Raw genomic sequence first — 21,669 nt, 5'->3', positions numbered from 1 at the left:
AGGACAACACAACAGACTGCGACTGTGTGGATGTCTGCATGTTTCTGTGTGTGTTGGCAGATACTGTGCTGTTTCCGTGATGCCAATCCCCCTCTGGTGGTTGGATTAATGAAGTTGGTTTAACATGGGGTTGGACAAATTATCACAGTGTGTGTGTCTGCGTGGTCTTGTGGTTCGATCTTTGCGAGGACCAGTTTCAGTTTTGGACCTGAAGAGTGGTGGCATTTTTGGAAAGTCATGTGGTGGACCTTCTTGAAAGGTGTCAGATGTAGTTTGGCAAAGAGTGAGCTGAGCTGGAAGTCAAAGCTCGCCATTTACCAGTTTATCAGCATTCCAACTCTCAGCTATGGTCATCTGTGAGCTTTAGGTAGTGACCAAAACACCAAGATTGCAGCTACAAGCAGCCAAAATGGATTTCCTCGATGGGCGCTTCGGCTCTGCTGCTGTTCATTTGTGCCAATAGGAGCCAGCTGAGTTGGTTTAACCATCTGATTAGGGATGCCTCCAGGCCACTTTTCTCTGGAGGTTTTTCAGGTCATGTCCAACTGGGAGGAGACCAAAGGGGCGTAGACCCAGAACTGGCCCACGGGATTACATATCTCATCTGGCACTGAAAAAACACTGCTGGGGAGAGAAACGGCTGCTTAACTTGCTGTCGGAAGAAAATGGATGGATAGACTTGGCTTTAGGTTTAGTTTAGAGTTAGTAAGTCATTGTTAGGAAAATAGCAGACACACTATGTACTATTGTTAAACTTGGTACATGAGAAGACTTCAGATTCACAGATCTGTTACTCTAACTGGACTTCCCGGATCAAATGATGGGTCATTGGTGCCTGAAACACCAAACTTTTTGTAATAATTAATAACCTCATAATCTAGTTTACAGTCTTTAATTCCCCATGAGTTTTGCAAGATCACAAAAGTCCCAGCTGACCAATCATAGTTCTTGAAGTCTAGCCTGAATTTCTCCTTAGTCACCGTAACCCCGAACCTCGCAAGACAGTTGGACCTGCAAGATCACAGATCACATAAGAATCCATGTTGCCGGCCTCCGAGCTACTTTTCTAAACCCGGTGCAGTCATCGTCCAATGAAGTACGAACTATTGGCAGCTACAGCGTGAGCTACAGCCGCGGTTTAACGTCAGTGTGTGTGACGGCGTGAAATAACTTGGTTGAAGTTGCGCCATGATAGAAAGTGATACAGATGGTTCATCCAATCAACTGCCAAGTGTTTTTTGGAAGTGCCTGTCTTTTTCCAAACAGTTTCCACGGACGTCCTGCCTGATGGTTCTGTGCACTCTAGTTGCATTTCTGAGAGTTATTTACAGTGTACATCGTATAAGCAAACCCTACACAACCTCTAACCTCTGCCAGTATAAAGCCAGCTTTATGTGCCGGTTTGAATATGCATGCATGCGTGTTAACATCAACCAAACACCGACAGTATCACTGTTCTCTAACAGTCCTGATGTGGTTGTTGATGCAGGTGGTCTCTCTCTCGCTCTGTCCCCAGCTGCCTCCTGCCCAGCTTCTGTCAGTAACTCATTAAGTTGCTTAATTACGGTGGCAGACGAACATGTGTGCACGGGGACAGCTGATTCTGTGTGGAAAAAAAATCTATCTCACATCCTCCTGTCCTCGGTTGTTTCCTGCAACCGGCGGCTTTTTTTGTTGTTGTTGTGAATATACAAAAGAATGAACCATTTTTTTAAACCCTCCTCTTTTACTCATTACTTCAGTAACATTCTTTTTTTTTATTTACTAAATTTCTTTCTCATCCTGACAAAATGAGATTTCTCCAAGGCTTCCTCAGACTTGCTCTGTCCTTGTCTCTCCAGTGAAAGCCTACGCTTGGACAATCACCTCTGCTATTTCATTCAGCCTTGCGCTCTTTGTCCTTCTTCTTTACATGAATGCCTTCCTATAAGGCAGTAATTTCCTACGTCCTTAACATTTCTCATAAGCTATGAATCATTCCGGTGTAGCATGTTTTGTTCCCGGCATAAAAGTGATGAAGCACTTCCTGAACAGGACTGTCACAGGTGTTGCTTTCAGACTGTATTCACATATTTTAAACGGACTAGTTGAATGGAATAATTATTGTGGATTGATTGATCCTGACAAGCAGAAAAGCAACTAATCAAAAGTGTAAAACTTGTGCGTCATGGCACTCTTGTACAAACTTTAAAGTGTCTTTGAAGGTTTCAAAGACAAACTGTGATGGTACAAAGTTAAAGTTTCTCCCTGAACTCCAGAGACGACTGATTAAACACAACATCCCACTTCCTGCATTTCAGCTAGCCATTAATTCCCATTAATGTCATGATTGTATTATAGTGTAGTATTATAATGATTTGTGATATGAATAATGACAAGATATGCAAAGACTTGAAGGTTGCCTGATATAGATAATCCATCAAAGAAAGAACATATATTTAATTATGTGATTGTAATTATGTCATGATAATTCATTTCATGGCAATGCATTAGAGCAGGGGTCCCCAAACTTTTTTCGGTGCGGGCCACATCAACTTGCCTTTCAGTGATGGGGGGCCGGGGTCAGTCTATAACCGGAAATGATATCAGTCCCACCAGGATTTCGCGGGCCTTTTTTGAAATAGTTGCGGCCTAAAATCCTGAAGTTGCATCAGGTTTTCAAAAAAATTGTGGTTAAAGTTGCGGTGCTTTTTACATTTTTGTTGCGATTTTGTTGCGGGAGGAAGTGAAAGTTGCGATAAATTGCGATTCGACAGTCGCGGAGAGTCCACGGCCCCGGGAAGCGGCGAGGTCCGGGCAGGAGGGCGCTGTAAAGCTCGCGGCCGGAGCCGTGAGCCACCTTCGCCCCCGAGCCTTTCCAAGCCGACCCAGAGCCGGTCGCGGAGGAAATGCGCCCGCGGAGGCCAGCCAGCGCCGGGGAGAGGTCCCACGAGGGGATCCTCCCGCACCGTGCGGCCGTCCCTGACCCGCCGAGTTGAATCCCCCGGGCAGGCTGCACGGAAGTTGATCACGAGCAAAGTCACTTCGGAATATACCATTGTGTGAGGGGATGAAAATTAGCTAGTACTATAAATATTTCGTAAATAAGGTAGATTTTAATTAGAATGCCAAGCTTAATCATTATAATAGGAAAATGCAATTTTGAAAAATAGGCCATGTTTAGAGGGATTGTTTGGGATCGTTAAGTGGGCCACTCCAATTGTTTAGGCGGGCCGGATGTGGCCCGCGGGCCGTAGTTTGGAGATCCCTGCATTAGAAAAATTAGAATTGATTAGAAAAACTCTAAAGCTTGATCCATAACTCGACCTTCTGCGGCCAAACAGGAACTCTGATCATCATTTTACATGTTTGCTGATAATTCTCTCGATCACGGTTTCCTCCTACGGGAAACCGGCACTGTTCCTGCGTGGAGTTTGCGTGTTCTCCCCATGGCTACGTGGGTTCCTTCCGGGCTTCCTCCCGCAATCCAAAGACATGCACTTAATAGGCTAACAGGCGTCTCTTAATTGCCAGTAGATGTGAGTGATGTGTGAGCCAGCTGGAATAGGCTCCAGCCCCTCGCGACCCTAATGGGTTTAAGTGCTTGTGGAAGATGGATTGATGGACGGTTTCTTCCAACAACACCTTTTTTTTTCCTGACGGAAACACACATTTCAGACATTTTTCACCAGCATGTAAACGGCTTGAGTGAAATTCTTTTAGGCTGATCTCTCGGCAATGAAGACATGGCAGGAGGTATAATCAGACTCAACCGACATTTTATGTCATTCCATCAACTTGAGGTTGTGGTAATGTGGTAATATATTCATGTTAGCTCATTTCCTATTGGGGGAGGTTGTATATTTGATTTTGTTTGGTCCTACTTATGTGTTGCTATGTATTTACCGTTTTTCATATTGCATTTTTTTTATATCTGTTTTCATCTTTTTATTTTGTGCTGTGGACCTTTTCTATGAGTGTCCTTCATAAACAGTTATTATCTTTTCCCTGAATAGCAGGATGCTGCTATGAAAAACAAATCACTGCTGCGGTCTGGAGTCTAGGGAGCCTCAGTGGAAGCGGTAAATTCGTTCTTAAAATAATAAAATCATTTTTAAATCGATACTTTCTGGCATGTAATAAGCAGGAAAATGTGATTGTTAGCAAAATAACCCCCCTTCAGGACGATGCATCACCCCGCCTGGGTTTATTATATCGATGACCGGCTCGATTTTAAAGCTCGGGCTGGTTTATTGTTTTTCTGACAACATGAGAACTAATGTAAACAAATCAGAGACATGGGCAACGATTCAGAGGCAGATTTAAGTCTCTGCTGATGTCTTCATCTAACTGGCTCTCAGGGAGAATTTCTTGTTGAGCTGTAACAGCTTATTTGGAATAAACAGAAGAAGTGAGTGCGAATGTTGTCTACTACTTTCTGCAGACATATTACAGACATATCTGTGAGTGGCTGAACAAAGAAAAAGTGGCACCTGCAGAATCCCCAAACTGCATCGACAGAAAAATCCAAAGATAAAGCCCGTCAGCACGCTGGCACTCCTCTTTGATTGACAGGTGATAACTGGAAAGTGCAGTACATCAACACAACAATGAATCAATGATGGCTGAACACTTAAGATGTCGGCAGTGAGAGAGGATTGTGACTTTAAGAGGCTGCTGAAAGGCGTCTCAGTGGTGTCTGGTGAGGGACCGCAGAGCCTTTTGTCTTCACACTCTTTTGGGGCCAGGCCAGGACTCAAGACTAATGAACTTTTGGTCTGTAGCCAGCTCCTCTAACCCTCCACAGTCCCTCAGCTGCACTCGGGTAACCTCTGTTTCCTGCCAGGTGAAACATGACAGAGCTGTGAACGCCCTCACTTCTTCACCTTCTGACCACATGAGCCTCATTTACAGCTGTCAGAAAGGACTCCGAGGAGGAACGCAGCCCAGTTTCACACACAGAAGAAAAGCGGAAACACACTCGGAAGTTACATCCAGTTCATCGAGAGAGCCTGTGAAGTTTGGATTTGTTTGGAGTGCTTTGGATTTTTCGTTTCAAAGACTCCCTCTATGCACCGCGCAGTCTTCAGGCGGTGCTTTTGTGTAGAGTTCACAAATGTTACATTTTTCAGTAATGAAGTAAAGAGGGTGCAGTACACAGATAAGAGACAACACTGATGCAGGTAAACAATCCGGAATTTCAACATGAAAAGTGAAAAAAAATCTTATTTTGTTTGGTAAAAATGTTCCTTTAATCTTTCTGTTGAAACTTTTCGGAGTTACTTTAGTCGCACGAAACCGGGTCTAACTTCAGGCGTCCTGTTTTTCCAGGTGGTGTCCAACAGGGCCGACATGGCCATCGGTTCTCTCACCATTAACGAAGAGCGGTCGGAGGTCGTAGAGTTCTCCGTTCCATTCGTGGAGACCGGCATCAGCGTCATGGTTTCTCGCAGCAACGGCACCGTATCGCCTTCTGCTTTCCTTGGTGAGTCGTCCTCTTCAGTTCCTTTCGCATTTATGAAGCCATTTTATGACGGGCATTAATAAATGAGTTGATGTACTCTACATGTAGCGATGAATAAAAGCTTGTTTAATCACAGCCTTGCTCACATTCAGCACGAGTTCTACAGATTACACCTTGACAGTAATTAATTCAGCTGCGAGTCGAACATTAGTTAGCAGCATTTCAAAGAAAACCATAAACAACAAGTATTTCAGCTTTGTTGAATCTGAAAATCCAGGATCTGTGTGCATACGTGTGTTATATTCTCCAGGCGTAACTATTAAAAAAAACAGGTATGATATGCTCCTTTATCCAAACAATAAAGTATTTGTATTCCACCGAAAAATGGGATTTAAAGAGAGCTGCCAACCCACGCGAGCTCTCTCAGAGATATGGTGAACGTCCCCTAAAAAGCTTAAGACTTGAGGAGAAATCTTTGGACAGGCTGGTGAAAGAGAGTCAGCTGTGGACAGACATGAATGAAAACAATCTAACACTTAAAGTCCATGTGAACGCAATTTCTTTCAAAATACATTAAATATGTTGGAAAACAGTTGCTCAAATCGTTAGAGTTAGAGGTTAAAACTGTTTTTTACCAGTTTTCAGTCTCAGGATTTTTGTGGGCGGTCCTTAAAGGGTGGCTCGATGACACGCTGAGGCCACCCTGAGCATAACCCCGCCCTCCTAGCAGAGAGATAGAAATGAGTTCATCTCAGCTCAGAGTGTTTCAAAGTTAGTCATGTCATTTTCTGAACTCATCTGACACGTTTCATTCGCTGAGAATTAATTTTTACCTGATTTTAAATATTCAAATTTGGCTGGGTGGTTAACAACACTTTCTTCTTTGGTCTGACAAACTCAGAACACGTTTATTCTTAGTTTACATGGATGTGAAAATATACCGAACAAAGTCCAATATTAGGTTTAATGTAGGTTCAATGGGTGTCCCAGCTAGCTGATTTATTTACATGCTGTGTTCTCTCTCTGCCCTACTTACTATGTTTGTGTTTTAGAATCAAACTTTCCCAGTTTTATTCTCGTCATTGTTGTGATCTCATTTTCTCCACAGGTTTAGGTATAAACTTACTTCAACTGACTCAACCCAGAGTGATAGATTGACTGTCTCACACATATTGCCAAAGCTAGAGACAGTTGTACTGAGGAAATTACATATTCTAAAAACAGAGTCAGCAGAATAAAGTGATGTAGTCGCTGTCTATGCTGAGAGGTAATGTTGAAGAATACAGAGCTTTCAAAGTATTGACCTGCTGGTGTGGAAAGTTTCGAAATCCACTTCATTGCCCGAGTGTTCACAAGAACCAAAAGTGTCTCAGGCTTGAACTCTTGTATCATTAAGTTCTTATCTGAATTTGACTGTAAAGGTTCAGCGATGATTCATGACTACAGTTCAGAAAAACAGATTATTCTGATTGTTCTGCTCTTCATTATCGATGAGGAGCTTTCATTCAAATTACAGGTTTAAAATTTGGATGAAGCTCGGTTTCTATTACAGAAACAAATCGTGTTTTTCTGATGTCAGCCACCTTCTTGCCTGTACTCCATTATGGCGATATTGTGTATATGTCAGCTTCAACCAGCGGCCTTCAGTCCTCGACTCCTGTCTATCACTGTGCTCTGTATGCAAAAGCTGAATATAAGACGCTATACACACTGGATGACTCTAGTTTATTCTGCTCTTCTTGGCTTGGCTCCCACATATTTTTACCCTTTTCTTCGGAGAACTTGAAGCCGTTATGCCCTACGATCAAATGACATTCTCTGTTTTTTTCTGCTCCTCGTGTTTGGACTGAAACGATAAAAAAGCTGCTTGGACTGCCCTCCAATCTGAAAATGTCAGAACTTGTTTCACTGGAAGCATTCCTTTCTATTTTAAGAAACCGACAATGGAAATCTTTTGAACAGTGCCTATGTTCTTAAATTGTTACTGCTCTTTATTTGCCTATTTTCTCACATCTTAATATTTTAATATTTTTGTTTGTTATTGTTGTTCGTCTGTCTTGATCACTGTGACGTGTGCTGCTGCCTTTTCTTGGCCAGGTCGCCCTTGTGAAAGAGGTCTTGATCTCAATGGGTTTTTATCTGGTTAAATAAAGGTTATAATAATAATAATAATAATTAAAACTTTAAAGAGCACCTCGACAGTTAACAAGAATGAGCTCAGCTGTTCTTAAACTTAAACTAAAGTCCTTATTTAAATTTCTGCCAGATCAGTTGTCATTCCATTCGAACAATCACCAATCTGGCTGTCGGACGATTGGACTGGAACATTTTTTTGCAGTTTGAGCAGTTTCATGGTCAGATTTCTCACATGGCTGCTATCAAACATCAGATATAAATTGTAGTGGGTTTGTTACTGGAGCTGTATTTTACATGTTAAAACTGTAAAGAGGGCGTTGGACTGGACTGGTAATCATCAGCGACTGAGCCCAGATTCTTCTAAATAGATTGTTCATGTTTATTTTTTCTTGTGATGACTATAAACGCTTAAAAGAATTGATAATTGGGAAAGGAATGAGGGGTTTGGATATAATCTGTATATGAATATATTTTAATATTTAAAATACAATGGCAGTTACATTTGGAAACATCGAACTACTCAAAACGACTTTGTAAACTTTTATAATTTACTTTTGAATTCATGACTAATTGATCTATCCGTGTATGTATCGGGTGCAGAGAGACGGTCAGTCTATATAATGAATTCATACTAAATAGTGCATGTTTTTGTTTTAATTTGAAGAGCCAGGATAACTTATATCTTTGCAGGCAGCAAACTTCAGGGAGAGGCAGAGGAAATGTGACCCAGTTCATCGTCAGTACGATGCAGCGCAGTGCGGATCCAGACGGGCGTGTACAACCCGGATCTTTCTGTTTGTCCCTGCTAACACAGACTCCAGTCTGCAGTGTAACCCACACACTGATTAAAACCTCAGAATTGTCGAGTAACATTAGACTTAATGATCGGATAAAGTGTTTAAATCACGGCGACACCGCGGATATTGCTGTGGCTGTCTGTTTGACTGATCACTGAGTTAAACTACTTTCACTCAGTATGCAAAGGGAAGGCTTTATTTAATGCAGAGTAACTCGTGGCTTAGCTCATTATACTTTACGAGTAGCTTGCCAACACTGGCTGTGATATAAAATGAAACTTTGCTGCAGAACGGTCGGAACATATTGTCTGTATCTTTCAGCCATCTGCAGCTCCATGGTATTCTTTTCTTCTTAGTATTTTGGGAAGGATTGCACAAACTACTACTCATCTGAATAGAGTTCAGTGCTTAAATTCAGGTGTCAGGAGCCACACTGTGGCCGGGCAGTTGATCCGCACGGCGTGAACATAAACGTTTAATGTGTAGTGTGAGTTAGACTTAAAGGACAGAGACTTGCGGCAGACGGGATAAAGCCCGACACGTTCCCCCTTTGAGCAAAAACACTCGACTCCAAGCGGCTTCGGCGGAGCGGCTCAGCGGCCGATGGATCAGGTTGGTTGAACTGGACAGCTTCCAGGTGTGAATGTTCAACTGAGTGTGAACAGGAAAATAATAAAAGAGCAAAGTTTCCCCCCTGGTTGAATAAAAAAAACACATTAAAATAAATGATGCCTCCCTGAAAATCTTTCAGTCGCTCTTCTTACATTCTTTGAGTGTGGTTTCATTCCAGAAAGAGGCAACAACACAGAGTGGAAATTCAAAATCCGGTACCTACATGCAAATACACCTAAAGAGGTGCTTTAGATTTGGTCTGAAGATGTCGGCAGCGATGTAAAGCAGCAGCCCTGATAGCTTATATAACCCGGTGCTGTGTGTGGCAAATGAAATCCTGGGTTATGTAAGAAGCCTTCGTCTCTGTCATGCTTTTGTCTCCCAGTCGAAGAGGTTCACACTCATGACTTTACATCTCAAAGCAAAGCTGCCAGCCCGGACTTTAGATTTAATATTCTGAGAATCCAAATGAGCTCCCACGCTGAAGCAGATCATTTTTAGATTTTGTTAAATAAAGTGTACGTCTCAGACGAAGATAACGGCGACTAATTTACAAATCGTCTTAGACATTCCCAAGCATGAAGAGACGGGAATGAAAGATGGAGGCAGAGAAACGGAGAAGGATAAAGGATGTGTGTGTGTGTGTGTGTGTGTGTGTGTGTGTGTGTGTGTGCGTTACAGAGTCTTGTCATGTACTAATATAAAGCAAACACAAGACTGAGAAAAAGGTCGAGTGGCTTTGATAAACAGGGCGATAGAGCTGCTGCAGATTATCTCAGATGTTTTAATGTGTGTGTGTGTGTGTGTGTGTGTGTGTGTGTGTGTGTGTGTGTGTGTGTGTGTGTGTGTGTGTTTTGAGCTCCATCTGTGCTGTCAATGTGTGTGAACACAGAGTCAGCCGCACGTCTTACACGAACTTTCACAAAACTTTCAAGGTTTAAAATTGTAAATTAAAGACATGCACGAGCGTTTTACTATCGTGATTAAGATAAAGTCATGACTCCCTCAGACATTTCATGTATTTTTATCTGTAGCTGATGGTTTTGACCCGGTTTTCTCTTGAGGATATGTTAACAGATAGATATTTATTACAAGTTGTGTAACTTACACTTAGAGAGCAATAAAATGTTCTCCTAATGTTTGACTTGTGAGAAACAGATTTAGAAAAAAAATAGCAGAAGGCAGCAAATAAAAAAAAATCCAGTTGAATTTGATTTGTATTCTTTCTGAAAAGGACAAACTATTTAGGTTTTTATGTATGAAATGGAATCAAACCCTCAGCAATAAAAGCTGATTTGTGTTTTCTGCATTTCTGCCTCTTTAACAAGACGTTGCGAGGTGAGAAGTCCACTTTGGCTGTTGACTTATATCCTCCCCTCATAGACCTGATCCTTTTCTTCTTACCTCTTCCATTTCATACTCATACAGCTGCTGTAGTACATCTATCCGTCTGTCAGAGGAGATTTAGGAGACAATCTGAAACACGTCATGGTTGGACGGAGCTGGAGGGCTCCCAAGGCCGTTTTATCTTAACACCGCCAGGCCATAGGGCAGACAGCGAGTCCACACTGTAGCTTTGAATGCTTGTGTGTGTGTGTGTGTGTGTGTGTGTGTGTGTGTGTGCGGTTGGGTCCATGTGTGACAGTGTGAGTGAATAATGGGTTGTGAAAAGAAAAAAGTAAGCAAGGACAGAGACGCAACAGAAACGTGAGAGGAAAGGTCAAAGGTGAAAAAAACAATCAAGTGAGAAAGAAGAAAGGAAGCGAGGGAGGAAGATGAAGCCCGGCGGCTTAACTGGAGAGGACACGAGGACGGATCTTAAATGTGTCTTCACCTGTACATTTCTTTATGTTCTTCGCTTATTAACCATACATCTGTTAACGGTTCGTATTAAGGTGAGCAGCTCCGGTACAAAGTGATTTTCAGTCACGTACTCTCCTGTCCGGCTCCTGGAAGCTGAACTCGACCATCTGTGACTCTATACTGCACTGTACGGACAATCACTCGATGACTCGTTGTCGATTACTCCTCGGCTGAGGTGTGCTTACCTGTGTTATATACAGAGATGTATAGTAACGAAGTGGAACTACTTAAGTACTGTACTTAAGTACTAAAATGCAGTATCTGTACTTTTTTGGAGTATTATTTTTTTCTCCAACTTCCACTTTTACTGCACTACATATTTTTGATGAATTTAATACTTTTACTCCCATACATTTTTCATGTGCTGAATCGTTACTTGTTACTATTGTAGCGTCCAGCCGGACACGTGATGAATGACGAGGCGATATTCAACAAAGCTGCATTTATTGCTGAACGGTTTGGTTCCAGGACTCGGTGACTGTCGGCCGGAACCACGCCAAAAAACCAACGTAACAGTCCCGGTCTCACATCAACCTCGCTCGTGCGCCGTACTTCATACACCTGACTCACCCAGGCGCGCGCTCTCTCACCTGCTCCCCCGCCCCCTCGCTCTCGCATTCATTCAGACGCATTCACAGACCATGGGAAATCACAGAACTCTACCATGAACATTGTAACACTGTAACATTAGAAGTTGTGCCTTAATAAATATTTAAAATAATATAAACAACAGTACTTGTACTTTTACTTTTACTTGTACTTTTACATTCAGTACATGAGTAGCATTTTTTTACATACTTCTACTTGCAATACTTAAGTACAAAACATTTTGAATACTTTAGTACTTTTACTTAAGTATGGTGTTTAACGAACACTTCAACTTCTACTCAAGTCAGTTTTTTGATATAGCACTTGTACTTCTACTCCACTCCTTTACTCCAGGACTTTATACATCTCTGGTTATAAATATGCACAGCGACCGCATTCTACTGGTGGAAACTTGCACATGAATTTCGCCATTGGCAGAAGTAAAGAACAGCAGGTTGGAGACGGGCCAGGGCGTCTCAGAGAGGCAGAACTAACAATACGACGCCTTTACCACACAGAAACCTTCACCAACGGCTCAGACTCACCGTGTGTGTCCAGTGCGGACACGGAGAGCCTGACAGCAGCTGCTCAGCCGATAAAGTCTGTCACTCAGATCAGAGCTACAAACCACGTCGCCCACAGTGATTGTCCTCTGCTACAGTTTTTAAAATTTGCAGGGAGAAGATACGTTTAAATAACTTTTCGCCGCATTGGCATAAAGCCTTGCAGACATTTTCCAGTCAGTGTTGAAGTTGTTTATCTGCTCCGTGTATATTCACATTGCAGCACGGCCCTCAGTGTGTGTGTGTGTGTGTGTGTGTGTGTGTGTGTGTGTGTGCGTGCTGCAGTGTGCGTACTAATTGTATTGTTGCACTGAAACATTACACGTCTCTATTTTTTTTTAAATTAGCTGCAATAACTTTAGCTCAATCAATTCTCTAACACCTTGATACAGCCAGTGAATGAGAATGAGACAGAGTGAGGGGCCTTGTTATAAACACAGAGAGCCAGACAGACCGCGGAGCTGGAGAGAGTCTAAGCCTGGATGATAACAAACACTTAAACTGTCAAGGGACCCGCTAAAGAAGGACGTGAAAATTGAACAAGTGAAGGGAAGTTAAAGGAGTGTGTGTGTGTGTGTGTGTGTGTGTGTGTGTTTTGCAGGGCTGTCACTCATATTGGCAATTCAGAGATAAAAGCCTTTGCAAACAAAAGAGTGCAGCAAACCTCTCAGACCAAACCAGCAACTCGTGCTTCAACAAGACCTACTAAAGAGTTTCAAGTCAATGCAACTTAACTTCATTGGCAGTTTCTGCAGCTACATGTACAGGACAGACACAGAACTGAAACAGAGTTTCTCCCAATCCCTGGTGCAAACATCGATAAACATGAATTATGAAATAAAAAATATATACAAGTTAAAAAAGATCTAAGAATAAGGCAAGATATAAACAGTATGATATGGTGATATATCAGTATAAACAGAACAGCAGCATAGATCTAAATAGCAGCAGTGTACACAGAATTTAACAGGATAAACAGTGAGTGTATATGTCACAGTTTGTGTACAGTAATTGACTGTACATAGTGTAATTTAGGTTTGTAGAAGAGTTGTTTTTACAGTTTGTAAAGCGGCTGGTGGTGAAAGTTTCTGTGATAAAGGCGTTGCATTGTTAGTTTCGCCTCTCTGCTCCGTGTCAGGGTACACTCAAAATTCAAAATTATGAATCTGTGGGGGAATATTTATCAAAAAGTCTGCACCTCTTCTGTTGCTGAAGTTAATTTCATAGTAATCCTTGAAGTGAAGCAGCAGATGTTAGGTGACAATGGTATGGCAAATACTACTGGCCCATTTTTGGCTAAGATAAATATGTAAAGCCTGGATTCCAGCGGGCATGTCGGTCCGTTCGCCACACAGCTTCGAATCCCAGGATTGTTTCCGAAGCGTTTTGCCTGCCAGACTTTGTTAACTTGCTCAGATTTGCTCATTTTTCCTTGGATTGCGTGCTTCTACCGCGAGTAAATATGCTACGTAAGATCTTGCATGGCGTGTTTTATTTTGAAAATCAACAGGATCAGGGCAGCGTTTAGCTCAGTCGTTAGAGCTCGCTGCGGAGGCTCGAATCCCGACCTGTGTGGCCCCTTCCTGCATGTCATTCCCCATCTCTCTCCCCACGTTTCCTTTCTCTCTTCAGCTGGATCTCTCAGCCATTTCTGCGTCTGTTTTCCCGACCAGCTCGATCTGCTCCGTGCTGCTTGAAGTGGCTGCTTGCGGTGACACATGGAGTCTGACACATGGCTGTTTGTAACACAGGATGTTTATCTCAACATCGATTAATATTATACCCACTTCTCCAAGCATCACTGCACAAAAGCACAGGAGTTTTGTAGTACTCAAGTGACTGTGCACCAATACAAGGACTCTCAAACGGAAGCAGCTCTATTGACTTCAGCCGTGATTCATTCGATGATTCAAACGTTTGCTTTTCCGGGGTGAGTCATAATTAAGCCTGTAGTCTGAATCCTGAACTGCTTGACACGGCATCAGCACTCAGACCACATTCTTTGTCCGACTACTTTTTGTTCTTGTTGCCATTGACGATGATATAGTCGTCCTTGCACAACAAGCACATCCATCACGGCAAAACAAATGTGGTTTCCTTCAGATTCTGAATATAATTATTCACTTGTCATGACGTCTGCTTGAATCAGAGTCGATGCTCCTCTGAACAACAACATTTTTATAATTTAACACACCAGACTAAACTTGTAACACTTAATAAACTCCTGTCCTGTTCCTGTATCTCCATCTATCTTATTTTATTCTGTATTGTTATGATTATCGCTTTTTGTCCTCATACCATCATCTGGCGGCATGCAGAGGCTCTAATGCTGTTACTGTAAAAACATATTTGCTCTTAATAAACTCGCCTTGTGAAATGAGGATCGATGGAAAAAACAGCGGACCTGTAATCTCGCAGGAACTGATGTGATTCAACATGAATCTAATCAGAAGAACAAAGAAAGCATCTCTGCTCTCATTGGCTGCTAGAGCTCTGCGGTTCCTTGCACACCACAGGACTGTTCAGATGTCAGGTCATAGTGTGTAATAATTATTCTTTGCTCAACTATTCATATCCCACATGTTTGATATCCAAGTGTGTACAGCCTTCAAACCACTAGGGAATAAGTAACCCTCCAATTAGGACGGACAAGTCCAAGACAAAATGTTTAAAAGCGACCGTAGAGATCTAATTAGAGGTTTGTTAGAGTGGGACTAGAGACACAGAGTCAAATTTGCTGGCTAATTTGCCTGTAGTCAGAAGATATTAGTCTCTATAAACATATATCTGCATATTATTGCATAATCTTTGGGCAAGGGACAAGATTTTGGTGTCGGAGGCGTGCTGCTTTCCGTTTGTAGTACGAGCACTACACACTACCAGAGAGCAAAAGAGGCTAAATAAACCTTGGAACATAACAGCTATCGTCTGATGATGATTTGGCTTTTGATCAGCTCTTTTTTTGTATATGCATATCTGTTTATGGCATTGGCTGTAGTGATGGGAATTTTAGCTCTTTTTGGAGAGCCGCCTCTTTCGGCTCCCAAACGGCTCCTCACATTTTATTAATTGGTTTTATTAATTAATTATTATTATTATTGCTGTTATTATTATGTTATATTTTTAAATGTTATTATATTTTATTTTATTTTTGACATTGTAAAGCACTTTGGTCAGTGCATGCGGTGTAAAAATGTGCTATATAAATGAAACGTACTAACTATTTAATTAATTTATCACCCAAAATAATGCAATAATGTAATAAATAATGGCTCCCGTCGTTCACTTTAAAGAGTCGGCTCTTAGAACCGGATCGTTCGCGACCGACACATCACTAATTAGCTGCAATGTCATCTGGACATATTCCAACTCCATTCTCATGCCTCAAGCATAGACAGTATAAAACACGGATGTAGTATCCGTGATGTAACGGCACCTGCCTGTCAGTAAAACTAAACAAAGACCGGTACATGGAAGAGGAAGCCTTGGCTTTGGATATCCAGTGGCTACTCTGGAAACTCTGAAACATTGCCTGTTACCCCGCAGAGGCTTCATCATCATAAGACGATAGCCGACGAGTTCAGAGATGAAAAGATCAGAATATGTTTATCTCTTCTCAAACTGTCGGCTGCTGTGATCATCATCCGGGATCAAAAGCCGTGTTAATGAGTGAAAATGAGTTCTCAGTTTTGCAATAACATGGCTGTCAAGTTTTGATTAAGTGAGAGTAACTTTTTCCTCTTGACAAGTGCATTTAATTCAATGTTTAGTGTAGCATTTAGGGAAAGAGTTTGGATCAACTCTGGTGGAAAGAAAGTGACTTTTCTTACAGTCATCTCAGTATAATAATCATAATACAATTAAGGTAATGTTAAGAGTGAAATGAACCCCATACACTCATCCTTATAGTCACGGTAGATATTTTTAAGTACAGTACACATTTTGTGCTTCACATGGCAGGCTAACTTTCTATCCTTAGGTTACACATGGTCACATGGGGGCCTTGAGGTCCTCGGCAGTATTAATTGTTTCTCTTTGACTGGGTGTCCAGGGTCAAAGAGACCTGTTGCTGCCTCCCTAGTCATAATAGATATCTTGCCGTTGACGTTCCAATCTGTGTCTCCAGACTAGAATATGCTGACAATAACACCTCCATTGGTAAAGACATTCTCTTTGACTAATTCTGGGCGTGTAGTATTTGTGGTGTTATCTTTGGGTTTAAAGTCGATCCACCAGGATGAGTTGAACAGAGACCGACTCAGGCACTTCTGATGAACTTTGAGAGTGTCTCTAATTCTCCTTGGGCCAAGTGTCAATAAATAATACAGCATCAGACATCAGAGGCTGCTGAACACTTTCTGAACTCCTGACCTCACCATTGACCTTTGACTTCAGAAGTTTCTCCACAACAATTGCTTCCAACACATGCTGAAGGTCTTCCACCAATAGGACGAGAAACGAACTTGGTGGCGTTCAACACAAGTCTTTCTTTGGGTCACTGCCTTTGCACATGCTGTACTTTTATGGCAATATTTTAAAAGAAAGTATAAAATCATTCAAGAAGTTGATGTTTCAGTGCCTCATGAAGGACTATGACCAAAGCTCCAACACATCCTCACTCCCAATTCGTCAAAAATTGTCTCCTTGGTCAGTCGCATTGCGTCGTAGAAGTCAACGTTGACTTTTGGCTCACCCTTCCATCTATCTATCTGGCCAAACCTCCACCACATGTGGACTTTCTCAATCTTTCTGCCGCATTGCCTGACTTCAACGACACCTTAAAACATCACACTAGATGGGCGCATCCAGAAATGACTCCGGCCGGCCTCTGAGTGCAGTGCTAGATTACATTTTTCTATGCGCATCTCTTCCAGTTGTGTAATAGATTGCATAATATATGCATTGTATTTGCATGATAAGCACTCAGAGTGCACATTAAGTTAGCAATACGGCAGAATGAGGGCTTTGCACTGAAACATTAGTTGTCATATCTTCCATAAAGCAACAGAGCCTTAATGGACCCATGTAAATGTCTTCATCGGAGAATTCCTCTAATTACTCTGCATAATCACTTTATTATGTTAATGTGAATGTAGTGAAATGTCATACATACTGTGTCCTTGTCCTGGGCTCTCGGAGATCAACTCAACCTGCGTACGAGGTTCAAAGTGTGGTTATCATTCTCTTTAATGGGACTCACAAACATGAGTTGACTTTTCTGGGTTACTGCTGCACTCGGTGTACTAAAGGTCACCGGTTTGAATCCCTGGACCAGCTCTGAACATGTTGGCAAGCATTATGAATAAGTAATGTCGTCACTTTACTTAGCAACCGCTGCTTAAATGCCCTTGAGGAAGGGCGCATAAATCTCATTAACCCCAACCTTAACCCCATCCGCTCTCGTGGATCTGCCCACTGGCACCAGAACCAGACTGTGGTTGTACCTGGCAGCTCCCAAGTGTGAATTTTAAAGACAAAGACAAAGAGCATTGACTCCTCCCTGATGAAATGCATGCATAAAAATAGAGAACACAGCTGCTGGAAACCAAACAGAGAGAGAGACTCACTCGCAGGGCGAGTACATGAATGTGAAATAAACAATAAAGCTCCTCGGATCCGAACTCTCGGGCTGGCAGCACTTTGAAAACAACACAGTGCTGCTTTGCAATCCTCACACGACAGAGTAAAAGAAAATAAATCAAACATAACCTTCAGTGTTTGCAGGGCGCCTTGTAATTATTTACACACTTCCTCTGCCAAGGCAGTTTTGATTGAACCACAATGAAAACGGGCAGACAAATTCAATAAATCAGTGCTGTGTGGAGCGCTTGGGGCCACTGTTTAAAAAATAGTCATACTTCAATGAAATTAATGTTTAATGAAAATAATATTAATGTAAGAAAAAACACAGGACCTTGAAATGTTGGTGGTGTGTTCACTGCTTAGTTCTTCTTCTGTGGTTGATATTTTTGCTATTTAGTGAAGTCGGCTGCTGTAATCTTTGGTAAGAAAAAGACTTATTATTATTAATTTATCATATCTGAAATCACTTTGAAATAACCTCCTTAACCCTCGCTGAACAAACACAGTGTGACAAAGAAGCTCCGTGTTTCACTCCAATCAATGTTTTACACAAACACGGATTATAAAAACATATCCAGCCACAAAAAAACTCATAAAACGAATAAAATATGACACTAAAATAGTCTTTCATGTCTAATTACATAGATCATCTTCTGATGTGTGAGACCTCCAATAAAAATACAGCACATAATAAACATACTCACACCCAGAGTCGTGTTTCTTTTGGCAAACAACTTCCCGTCTGTACACTGATGCAACGAATCAATTTATTTCATATCTGTGCAAACTGATACAATCCAATACAAGACAGCCCTCCAAGACAAACAAACGTCTGCAGTGCTCTCACGCTGTAGAAGACAGATGTTGATTTAACTCCGCGTGGCTGTAGCTTGTGGTGTTGTTTTATTGGACCGGCACTTGTGTGACATTTTTAATGTAGTGCCCGTGTCACGTATATAAATGTGGTTGAATAGATTTAATTCGACTTTATGGACTACACACTGAGAGTGACACTGCTCTGCCTCCAAGTGTGGTGGTTTTATTATTATTATTATTTGATTTTACTGTACATAGGAATCCTTGAACTGCCCACTGATCTGTGTTAATGTGACGTGCAGTGGTTGGAAGACTAGAAAGCTGCTCTATGTGTGCAGTCTACTTACCATTTACCAGTACTTTATGACCTTATAAGTGGTCATTTTCCGGGAGTGCAAACCTCATAAATTCTATCATAGCTTTGAGAAATGTTGTGAAAAACGGCCGAGCCCAAAGAAGGAGCTAAAGGAACAGTGTGTAAGAATCAGGGGACTTGTAATATGGCAGAACTGGAATATATTATTCATAGCTATGTTTTAATTAGTGTATAATGAGCTGAAGATATTAAAGATTATGTTTTTGTTGCCTTAGAATGAAAATGAAAAGCCCAGACTGCACAAACTGAACGCTGGCTCTACGTACAGCAGGGCTGTTCCTGTTTCACGGCCACCATAGTTCCTGCTTCACAATCTGTCATGTAACAATCTGCACATTGTTCCTTTAAATGTTTTCTATTCGTACATTTCTTGTTCCTGGCATGACACGACACAAACCTATCAACCATTCTCTTGAAAGTGGAACAACAGAAAGCCAATTCCTGTTGCCAGTCACCTGAAACCGGACACAACCAGGATTAGAAAACCTTTGTTGTCCATCACAAGATACTCAAGTATAAATTTAATACCAGACCGATCCTGGACTTCTCATGTTCCCGAAATACAACCTTACACATTAACGGAACATTTATTTTACTGGTTTTCACGATGTCATTAACGGGGCTCGGTATCGTTTAAAAAATCAAAATACCAGCAAAAGATTTCCGCTCTTGAACCCGGTGCAGCTGTCCAATCTGAAGTTTTTGCCACGCTCGATGAGGTTTTTTATCACGTTTCTCATTTTACTGGTTTTCTCTGAAACAATCCTTCTTCATTATCTATTTATTTGTATCGGACGCCACAGGCTAAACCTTTGAATGTCATTTCAGTGGCAGCTCGGCACATTAAAGGCCGACTTCATGTATGTAAGCTGCTAGATATCACTGTGATAGTGGGCCAATGCAGGCGTTTGACTTGCTGCTGGGTTACTTTGCCCGATGTCTTCTGGCCCTCCTCAAGCAAACAGTGAACCACGATTGTCCGTCCTTCTTTGGAGACGTCGGTTCAGATGTTTCAGACTTCATGTTTCTCTGTGTTTAATGAAGCGTGGTCAGTTTGCCACACTTTCAAGTGGACATTTACCCTGACAGTATGCATAAAGTATTCAAAGCAACGCAGCTCATGCATGCCCGGCATTAGCAGCGAATGAGAGATGCAGTCCCTAATATAAGTCATGTAACCTTTTCCAGCAGCCTGTCGTACTGCTCTGCACCTCGAGAGGTGATTACAAAACCAGATGTGTCTTCATTTTCCAGCTGATGACAAAGACGAAAAGCTCCCTTGTGTCGTCTTCTTAATAACTATTCACTGACAAGACCCTCGCCAATATGGATTTAGGTTTAGACAGCTTTATCGCAGGCAAACCGAGATGATGCGCTGTAGGACGGATGAGGGATGGAGGGATGAGGGTCGGGAGATGAATTGGTAAGGAGAGGTGGTAGATGGATGGTGGATTTCGGAGATGGACCGGTGGCGGGAAGACCGCAGGGAAACCAGGAGGGAGCTGACACTCTGAGTGTGGGGAGCCGTCTCTTCATCGCTCTACAGGATTAGAGCCCCCGTGGTTCCTGTATTTGATCGAAAGAGCGAGAAGGGAGGAGGAGAGAGAGAAGAAAAGGGGTTTGGAGGGGTGAAAAGTGAGTTAAAGAGGACGTGAACGGATAAGGTGTGCTTAAGGACTTTAGGTCGGGAAATGAGATGAGCTGAAGGAGAGTTCCTGAACCTAGTTATGGAACCTAATTTGCTTTCTTTAGATATTTCTCGTGTTTGAAGATGTCTTTTAAAGTCAGCAGTACACTGATCAGTACAAGAAGTCAAGTCAAACATTAAAATGTTGTTGGTAGATGTTTGATCAGTCTTCTAGGGGCTCTGCTAATACCGAGCCCTGCTCAGTAACCATAAATGATAAAATCAGATGATGACACAGGTTTCTGCACATGTGAAATATCGTCCACTGCGACAAACCTGGATGAAAATAAAACTCTGAGCCTCTCACGGCACACGGTTTGACAGCTCAGCCTTAAAAGCGTATTAACCCCGTCTGGCAGTAAGTTTAATGGATAAACCCTGAGCCTGTCCACCTGCGGCCCTCACTGTACACCCCTCTGCAGGGTCGGCTAAAAGCCTGATATCTGTAAACAGAGCGTGTTGCTCTTCGGTATGTCAACGTGCAGTCGTGTTCGATTTTAGCGTCTCTTCCTGGATGCAACGCCGAGAGACAAAGGTGTTGATGAGTCGACCCAGCGGCGCAGCTCGTCTCTTCGGTGCTGTTTGATTAGCGTTACAGCTGCCACTGCTGCTGCTGTCAGAGTCGACAGGAAATCCCTCACTAATTTGCCGAGTCTCAGAAGTATCGGCTCGTTTGCTCAGCCGGCAGCCTCAGACTGGCACCCCATTTCTTTCGAAGGACAAGATGATAAAAAAAAAAACCTCCTCGCCCAGAGGTTTTGCTGCTTATTTGCTTTGTCATGCAAGTTAAGTGATGAAAATATGAATCTTTTAAAACATTCTCCATATATCTCTATTGGAGCAAAGTCTTTATCTCCCAGCCAACATACTGCAGTGTTTCAGTTGTCGAATGTCAAATTACAGAAGCAAATAGCTCTGAAAAATGTGTCCTAACTTGCATTTTGGCTTGTGCAAAAACAAACAACATATTTCTCCAGAAAAAAGCACAAAATAAATCCTTGCACTCGTTGGCCTCTCTCTTTTAAAGACGTGCTGTATTACCTCTGACTAACAAGCTGAACAGAAAAGCGAGGCTGTTTCAGTCTGTGCTCATCTCGTCTTTGTTAATGCATGAAAATGAACTTTTTGGCTCATCTGCCAAACGTCTCACGACCCAAAAACAAAACACATTGATTGCATAGCGCAGAGCATTAGCGTGTGAAATC

General features: G+C 42.1%; 1 protein-coding gene across 2 annotated transcripts in view; it reads left to right on the top strand.

The window, feature by feature from the left end:
- Window positions 1–21,669, top strand: part of grin2da (glutamate receptor, ionotropic, N-methyl D-aspartate 2D, a) — a 133,412-nt gene that overhangs the window by 70,961 nt on the left and 40,782 nt on the right. For both annotated transcript variants that reach the window (XM_019254897.2, XM_027287172.1), the window contains one exon: window positions 5,311–5,464. In XM_019254897.2, coding sequence (XP_019110442.1) covers window positions 5,311–5,464 — 154 coding nt within the window. The remainder of the gene's footprint in view (window positions 1–5,310; window positions 5,465–21,669) is intronic.

This window comes from Larimichthys crocea, chromosome XIII, assembly GCF_000972845.2.
Source record: "Larimichthys crocea isolate SSNF chromosome XIII, L_crocea_2.0, whole genome shotgun sequence".
Classification (NCBI taxonomy): Eukaryota; Metazoa; Chordata; class Actinopteri; family Sciaenidae; genus Larimichthys; species Larimichthys crocea.
The sequence above is the reverse complement of the archived record's forward strand: the minus strand, read 5'-3'. Positions and strand labels throughout refer to the sequence as shown.